We start from the raw sequence: 8518 nt of genomic DNA, 5'->3' as shown, positions 1-8518 counted from the left end.
TTTAAGGCACCCCCACACGGTCGTTTTGGACGCCCCTCGATTTACCAGATATGAGACCGGTCTCACTCTCTCTCTCTCTCTCTCTCTCTCTCTCTCTCTCCCTCTCCCTCTCTCCTCTGTACAGGAAGTGTGCTACTGCTTGCTGAGACCATCACCTGTCAGCTGACTTGAGTCACTGAGCGCGCTCAGTAGGGGGGTTCCCCTCCACGCACACACACAGATCCCAGTTCACAAACACACGGTAACATCCTCCACCATCACATGAGCTGTGCACACACACAGACACACCTGATGATCACAGACATTTATGTGACTGATCACCCTCCTACAGTTTATCATTGATTGATTATAGAACACTGATGAACAGGTTCTGAGGACTGCTCTGGTTCTGTTTCAGGATCCGCTCAGACCGCCATCATGGTTTTAGCTGACCTGGGCAGGAAGATCACCTCGGCGCTGAGGTCACTCAGCAACGCCACCATCATCAATGAAGAGGTAACACCCACTGAGGTCATGTGACCAAAACAACCACTTCTCAAGTCATCGCTCATGACCGAATAACCGAGGTAAACTTGGTGTGTGTGTGTCTCTCAGGTGTTGAATGCCATGTTGAAGGAGGTGTGTGCTGCTCTGCTGGAGGCCGATGTAAACATCAAACTGGTCAAACAGCTGAGAGAGAACGTCAAGTGAGTACAAACACCGTGTCGTGGACCTCTTTTAGAGACAAATGTTTCATAAACACAAAGAAGGACGAGTGTTGACGTTAAATGTATACAGACGTTAACACAACGACGATACGTATGTAGAACAGGAAGCAAAGTGGAATGATTGAGGGCTGAACTGGTTTAACTTCCAGTTTGACTCTGGAACACATCTGCACTTACCTGGAACCTTGAAAACGACTTAATTAAAGGGAAAGACAGAAAACGTTTTGTTTGTAAGTAGCAGAGAGAGAGAGGAATATTTTAACCTCAACATTGGAACATCCCCTCTAGTTTATCCTTTCAGTGTTTTTGATTTAAGGGGTCTTTGATAACATTCTATCAAAGGTCCCCTAAAGTCTGGTCCAAAAGTCGTCACAGAACCCTCCTGATTGTAAAACATGGGGCTCCATATATTAAAACACCTTCTTCACATGAGGAATGTCATCACATGATGCTGGAGATGAATTTGTCACGATGTGTAGTTTGTATCTGATCCTTGTAGAACATCACATCGTCTGCATATCGAGATATCTCATGATTGGTATCTTTAACCGCCGTCTGTATCGCCACAGGTGTTTTTTTCAGAGCTAGAGGCAGATAATGTCAATACTGAATCAGTGTGATCGCTGGTTCTCTGTTAAGACCAGGGCACTCAGAGTCTGATCCTGAACCAGGGTCTGAACCAGGTCCCGCTCTAAGTGAGCTGTGTGCTCTCTGTGACTTTTGTCCCTGCAGGTCTGCCATAGATCTGGAGGAGATGGCTTCCGGTCTGAACAAGAGGAGGATGATCCAGCACGCCGTCTTCAAGGAGCTCGTCAAGGTCAGTTCACCAGACCTGGAAAAGTCCTGGAGAAGTCCTTGAAAAGTCTGAGAACTAACAATTACTTTTCCGGGACTTAAACCAGGGGTGTCAAAGTTCTATTGGGTCGGGGGCCGGATTTGTTCAAATGAGACCTCAAGTGGGCCGGACTAATTTTGCAGACATCACTATAACTCAACACATGGATATATAGGCTTATGTATGATTAGAAAAAAAGACAAAAAAAGGTACTTGTATAGAAAACTGCATGTTAACGCATAAAATGTAAAAGTACATTAAGCAGAGGGGTTCACTCTGTCATTGCAAACTGCATGTTGGCACATGGAAATATTTAAATGTACCACATTACAGAAGACAACATCAATAATTATGTTTTGTTTGAGATTATTATATTATGTTTTAATATTGCTGTTCAAGGTTATAGAAACTTTGACACAGGTTGTTCTACCTGCCCTGGGATCAGTGCATAGAGAGAGAGAGAGAGAGAGAGAGAGACTTTAGAGCTGTGTGTCAGGCCACAGCAGAGTTTGCACTCGTTAAGGTTCATTACAGATAAAACCTGCTCACATGAATAAGTTGTCACAAACAAACAGAGTGTCTTTGATGCATCTTCGGGTATTTTAGTGTTAGGCATTATAAAATGATAACATGTTTCCAAACCAACAGACTTGAATTGATCCTTCAGCGTTGCACACTGCAGTCTGATCAGCTCCGTGTGGAGTGCACATTTTTCAACTAAGTAAACTCAGTTAAACGACTTTTCATATGAGTCTGGCAGTCCGTTCTTCTACGTGTACGCACTATCGTAATCTAACTCTGTCACTGACTTTTTTGTGCCATAAATCTGTGCCATCTCCGTGCGCAATTCAAGGAAGCATTTTAGCGCTGCTCCACGGTTAAACCAGCGGTCCTCTGTATGATTGGACAGCCTGTGCGTGATATCGTTTTTGGATAAGAATGAAATGTTCAGTAATAGTTGTATTTTTACGGTCTGATGAAAGCTGGTGATAAAGGCGCAACAGCAGGCTACTGCATTTAGAAGTGATGACGCGCTGAAACTTTTAGGTGATCAACACAACACGTTCACCTCTGGGTGACCTAAAATGAACCGTCTGTAATTCAAATCAGTTAATATTCATTTTAATTTACTGTTTTTACAATAACCAGAGGTAAAATAAGTCTATCATCAGGCTCAACGCCAGTGTCCACAACCTACACTTAGTCTGGATGTGAGGAGACGGTCTGGGCCATTACGCATGGCGGAGATGATTGTTTTTTATTTGCACGAGCAGCTCTTTGTGGCTCACTCCATAGGAAGCTTTGTTATCATTAGTAAAACTTATCAGTCAAGACAGGAGAAACTGGTAAGAAGTGTGCACAGAACTGAAGACCGTCATGATGCGTGCGCAGTGCAGTCCCGTAGCTTTGATAAAATTCTGGCTACTTGTGGGCAAATAAAACTAAAGAAATATCGCTCCTTTGATCTCTCTTGAAATTGCATTCTGTGTCACCTCTCTCAGGTGTTCAGCCTGTTTTCTGATGTGATGTATTACCAGCGTAATGCAGGAGCAGCTCGTGCGCTCGGCCACTCGCCTTTTTTATGATTACTCCCTGCTGAGAAGATAGTTCAAAGTGTCCCGTCTAATTAACATTCGTATCATGATATCAACCTTTACGTTGCTCATTTTACATAGGTTCTAATACAATTCGGGGAAAATACGTATTAAAAATATTTAATTTATAAAAAATCTCAAAATATTTTTCAATACATTTCCTCCTTCTTCCCAAAACGTCTCGTGGGCCAGATGAAACCTGCTGTCGGGCCGGACACGGCCCGTGGGCCATATGTCTGACATCCCTGACTTAAACTATTTCTTAACAAGTAATGATTAAATCTGTTAAAAAGACAAAACATGTTGTTTTCTTTATATTCGTGTTCTGTGTGTGTGTTTCAGCTGGTGGACCCCGGTGTGAAGGCCTGGACCCCCACCAAAGGAAAAAACAACGTCATCATGTTTGTTGGTCTGCAGGGCAGCGGGAAAACCACCACCTGCTCCAAGGTGACATCACACACCTGAGACTAAGCCCCTCCCCCTCTGTTGATAAACCACAACTGTGTATTTAAATTTGTTGCACTGTAGCGCCCCATGCTGTCTGTCTGCTGTCTCACTGTCTGTGTGTTTCCTGCAGCTGGCCTATTATTACCAAAGGAAAGGCTGGAAGACCTGCCTGATCTGTGCCGACACCTTCAGAGCAGGTAAATGACCAATCAGCTGCTTTAACTCACCTGAGAGAATACTCAACATCCTTTATCCACCTGAGACGACATGCTACTCCTTTCAACTCCTTTCATTTCGTTTCAGGTGCCTTTGACCAGCTGAAACAGAACGCCACCAAAGCCAGAATCCCTTTCTACGGCAGGTGAGTAACTCCTCAGGGGGGGACAGGTGGACCTTTGCTTCCCGTTTACCTGTTTGTCACATCTGTGTTCTGTGTTCAGTTACACAGAGATGGACCCCGTGGTGATCGCTGCAGAGGGCGTGGAGAAGTTTAAAGCTGAGAACTTTGAGATCATCATTGTGGACACGAGCGGACGACACAAACAGGAAGACTCGCTGTTTGAGGAGATGCTGCAAGTGTCCAACGCTGTGGTGAGTACCTGAATGCACCACCAGTACTTGAGCATACCACAGACACCTTAACAACCATCAGAACCTGAACGCACCATCGGTGCAAGAACGCAACATCAGTACCTGAACGTACCATTAGAACCTGAACGCACTATCAGTGCAAGGACGCAACATCAGTACCTGAACACACCATCAGAACCTGAACTCAACTCAGTACTTGAATGCACCATTTTCTGGTTTTGTTGTCTGTAAATTGTTCTTTAGTGAGTCCTTGAACGCACCTCTGCATGCCTGCGTTCTGTACCTGCTGCAGGTGCATTCAGTTACCTGTTACTGTGTCAGTGTTTTTCAGCTCCTCCATGTGCTCTCCTTTACCTGTGTTAACATAGCAACCAGACAACATAGTGTACGTGATGGACGCGTCGATCGGTCAGGCCTGTGAGTCTCAGGCGAAAGCCTTCAAAGACAAAGTGGACGTAGCGTCTGTGATCGTCACCAAGCTGGATGGACACGCCAAAGGAGGCGGAGCTCTGAGCGCGTAAGACAATCTTCCTCTGCTTCCTCATGATGTCATTACTGTGTGATGTCACAGTGACCTCTGTAAGTGTTGTGTTGACTTGTTTCTTCTGCGGTATTCAGTGTGGCGGCCACCAGGAGTCCGATCATCTTCATCGGAACAGGAGAACACATCGACGACTTTGAGCCGTTTAAGACGCAGCCGTTCATCAGCAAACTTCTCGGTAAACCGACGCGCTCTTCAGTCAGCTGAGTAGAGAGATCAGATCGTGTTGTTTATGCAGCCTCGTATTCAGAGATATCAAAGCTACAGCACTATGTAGTATCTCCTGTTGTCATGGAAATGTAAACTCCTCACCTTCCTCTCAGGGATGGGAGACATCGAGGGTTTGATCGACAGAGTGAACGAGCTCAAACTGGATGACAACGAGGAGCTGATCGACAAACTGAAACACGGTCAGTAACATCACCTGCAGCATGTAACACAGTTCATGATGATGTCATACATTCACACACCTGCAGCATGTGACACAGTTCATAATGATGTCATACATTCACACACCTGCAGCATGTGACGCAGTTCATGATGATGTCATACATTCACACACCTGCAGCATGTGACACAGTTCATGATGATGTCATACATTCACTCACCTGCAGCATGTGACGCAGTCCATAATGATGTCATACATTCACTCACCTGCAGCATGTGACGCAGTCCATGATGATGTCATACATTCACTCACCTGCAGCATGTGACACAGTGCATTATGATGTCATACATTCACACACCTGCAGCATGTGACACAGTTCATGATGATGTCATACATTCACACACCTGCAGCATGTGACGCAGTTCATGATGATTTCATACATTCACACACCTGCAGCATGTGACACAGTTCATGATGATTTCATACATTCACACACCTGCAGCATGTGACACAGTCCATGATGATTTCATACATTCACTCACCTGCAGCATGTGACACAGTTCATGATGATTTCATACATTCACACACCTGCAGCATGTGACGCAGTCCATGATGATGTCATACATTCACACACCTGCAGCATGTGACACAGTTCATGATGATGTCATACATTCACACACCTGCAGCATGTGACGCAGTTCATGATGATGTCATACATTCACACACCTGCGGCATGTGACACAGTTCATGATGTCATACATTCACTCACCTGCAGCATGTGACGCAGTCCATGATGATGTCATACATTCACACACCTGCAGCATGTGACACAGTGCATTATGATGTCATACATTCACACCTGCAGCATTATGATGTCATGATGTTACACAGAGAACATATTCACAGCACTAATATCTACATGTATCCTGTGACCTTTGACCTGCAGGTCAGTTCACCCTCAGAGACATGTACGAACAGTTTCAGAACATCATGAAGATGGGACCCTTCGGACAGATCATGGTAAGATCACCTGACTGAGTCATCTGACAGGACGTGTGCTACATGCTGTATGTTGGTGGGGTTGAGCAGTTTAGAATGTGTGCAGATTTGCATGCAATGAATGTTCGTTAAAAACAATAAATGACTCGGTATAAGGTGAGTAGAACTTCTATTTGTTGAATGGTCAAAAATATAATGACTGGGTTTGTCCTGTTGGGAAAAGGCAGCACAAAGTCATATCAATGATTTCAGCAGAGTCATAAAAGCAACACAAACACTCACTGGAAGAACCAGCATGTTAACAACAGGATAGTTCAGGGTCTCAAGACTGTTTCAAAAAACGTCAGCAGACGAGTCACAACTCAAAACTCAAAGTCTGGTGGAAGATTCTATTTTAACTTCTGACTCCCTCTCTCTACACCTCTCTCCCCCCCTCTCTCTTTTCCGCTCTCTCTCTCTACCTCTCTCTCTCTCTGTCTCTCTCTACCTCTCTTCGTGGTGCATTCAGGGGATGATTCCAGGCTTCGGCACAGACTTCATGAGTAAAGGAAATGAACAGGAGTCGATGGCCAGACTGAAGAAACTGATGACCATCATGGACAGCATGAACGACCAGGGTAACACACACACACACACACACACACACACACATACACATATGATTGTCCCGCAGCATTTCATTGGCTGTCAGACATGTTCAGGTCTATATAAGGCCTCTGCAGGTGTGTGTGTGTGTGTGTTTCCCGCCTCATGGTGTGTGTCATCCTCTCAGAGCTCGACAGTAAAGACGGAGCCAAACTGTTCAGTAAGCAGCCCAACAGGATCCAGAGGGTCGCCCGGGGGTCAGGGGTTGCCACCAGAGACGTCCAGGAGCTGCTCACACAGTACACCAAGTTCGCCCAGATGGTGAAGAAGATGGGCGGCATCAAGGGACTCTTTAAAGGTAGACACAGGAAGGGGGTCTGAGGGACTGAGATCTGGACCGTAGAGGACTACAGAAGTCTTAAAAGCCGGGTCTCCAACCTTTTCTCTTCTGAGAGCTTCCTTCATGTCCTCTCTTACATTCAGTCACATTACGGATCTAAACTAACGAACCAGCTGAATGAAACTACTCTGACTCTTGTAGTCCCTGAGTAACGTCTCAAACACGCCTCTCACCGCTTCCTTCACCATCCCGCCGTCACTGATTGGCTTCCTGTCCTGTGTTAGGTTGTAAGTCACTTTCAAAGATGTCTTTGTTTCTGGTTCAGCTCTTAAGTTTGTAGTGTGCTGACGCCAGGAGCCTACCTACGTACGCTTGTCGTGCACCTCCTCAAAAATGTTACTTCACATTAAAAGACGCTATGATGCTACCCAGCGGACCAATGACAGACCGCCGTCTGTGATTGGTCCGCTGGGTATCATCGTATTTCAACCATTTACAACATTTATGGTGTTGCCGCCGTTTTCAAACTTCTGCAGAAGGAGAAATAGCAGAACGCCATTTTTCACCTCCAACTAAATACACGCTGGTTCAGTCGCCATGGTTACACATGTTGAACAAACAAACAGAGAATGAGGCAAAACCAGAAACTGGCGATGTAACGTGTGTGTGTGTGTAATTCTTGTGTGTTTTGTGTTCCAGGAGGTGACATGTCGAAGAACGTGAACCCATCTCAGATGGCCAAACTGAACCAGCAGATGGCCAAGATGATGGACCCTCGAGTCCTGCACCACATGGGTGAGCCCTGGTGGCCTGTCAGCACACCTGTTCGTGTTCAGGTGAGATGTTCTCCCTGAGTTTGTCTGAATACATTTCTCTGTGTGGTCACTTTAAGGCGGGATGGCGGGACTTCAGTCGATGATGCGTCAGTTCCAGCAGGGAGCCGCCGGAAACATGAAAGGCATGATGGGATTCAACAACATGTGACCCCCAACCAACCAGCTGCCTTAACACGTAAAAAACTACAAATTAAAGCCCCGCCTCCTGACAGCTCCAGGTGGAGGTGGGCAGGGCTGAGAGAGAGGACAGGAAGTGTAGAGAGGTGAAATAAAAGCGGGATGTTTGATTCTTTTTGTTGTTGTCGTCTTCTGCTGCTTCTCACGGGAAAATAAAGGTTTTGAAAAACACCAGAAACAGAGAAATGATGATTTAAAGGAGCAGGATGACATTTTAGGCTGCTGCTTCTTCTTCTGGTAAAAGAATACCGGACTGCTCCATTAAATGAAGAGGAGGAGGAGGAGCTGGTTGTTTTATTTGGGGCCTCGTTAACTTTATTCTGTAAAAGATGTTTGTGTATAAGATGTAAACAGAGCGGAGAGTCTGTCCCGATTGGACAAGGAGATGCCATGACGACGATGATGGTGATGAAGATAACATTAGTTAGTGACAGTATTTTTGTCATATAATAAACATTTGTATTGCACCATTTTAAA

The 8518-nt window shown here is 45.3% G+C and overlaps 1 protein-coding gene across 1 annotated transcript in view; it reads left to right on the top strand.

Annotated features, from left to right (window-relative positions):
- The window catches only part of srp54 (signal recognition particle 54), a 9316-nt gene extending 798 nt beyond the window's left edge, over nucleotides 1-8518 (top strand). Inside the window, exons 2-17 of the mRNA XM_061063790.1 lie at nucleotides 125-241; nucleotides 398-495; nucleotides 595-686; nucleotides 1440-1524; nucleotides 3480-3584; nucleotides 3715-3781; nucleotides 3888-3945; nucleotides 4025-4175; nucleotides 4544-4692; nucleotides 4794-4894; nucleotides 5040-5126; nucleotides 6051-6124; nucleotides 6612-6720; nucleotides 6876-7046; nucleotides 7728-7823; nucleotides 7921-8518. Coding sequence (XP_060919773.1) covers nucleotides 418-495; nucleotides 595-686; nucleotides 1440-1524; nucleotides 3480-3584; nucleotides 3715-3781; nucleotides 3888-3945; nucleotides 4025-4175; nucleotides 4544-4692; nucleotides 4794-4894; nucleotides 5040-5126; nucleotides 6051-6124; nucleotides 6612-6720; nucleotides 6876-7046; nucleotides 7728-7823; nucleotides 7921-8012 — 1515 coding nt within the window. The 5' untranslated portion in view covers nucleotides 125-241; nucleotides 398-417 and the 3' untranslated portion in view covers nucleotides 8013-8518. The remainder of the gene's footprint in view (nucleotides 1-124; nucleotides 242-397; nucleotides 496-594; nucleotides 687-1439; nucleotides 1525-3479; nucleotides 3585-3714; nucleotides 3782-3887; nucleotides 3946-4024; nucleotides 4176-4543; nucleotides 4693-4793; nucleotides 4895-5039; nucleotides 5127-6050; nucleotides 6125-6611; nucleotides 6721-6875; nucleotides 7047-7727; nucleotides 7824-7920) is intronic.

The sequence above is a fragment of the Labrus mixtus genome, chromosome 18, assembly GCF_963584025.1.
Source record: "Labrus mixtus chromosome 18, fLabMix1.1, whole genome shotgun sequence".
NCBI classification, from domain to species: Eukaryota; Metazoa; Chordata; class Actinopteri; order Labriformes; family Labridae; genus Labrus; species Labrus mixtus.
This window is presented reverse-complemented; position numbering and strand designations above follow the sequence as displayed.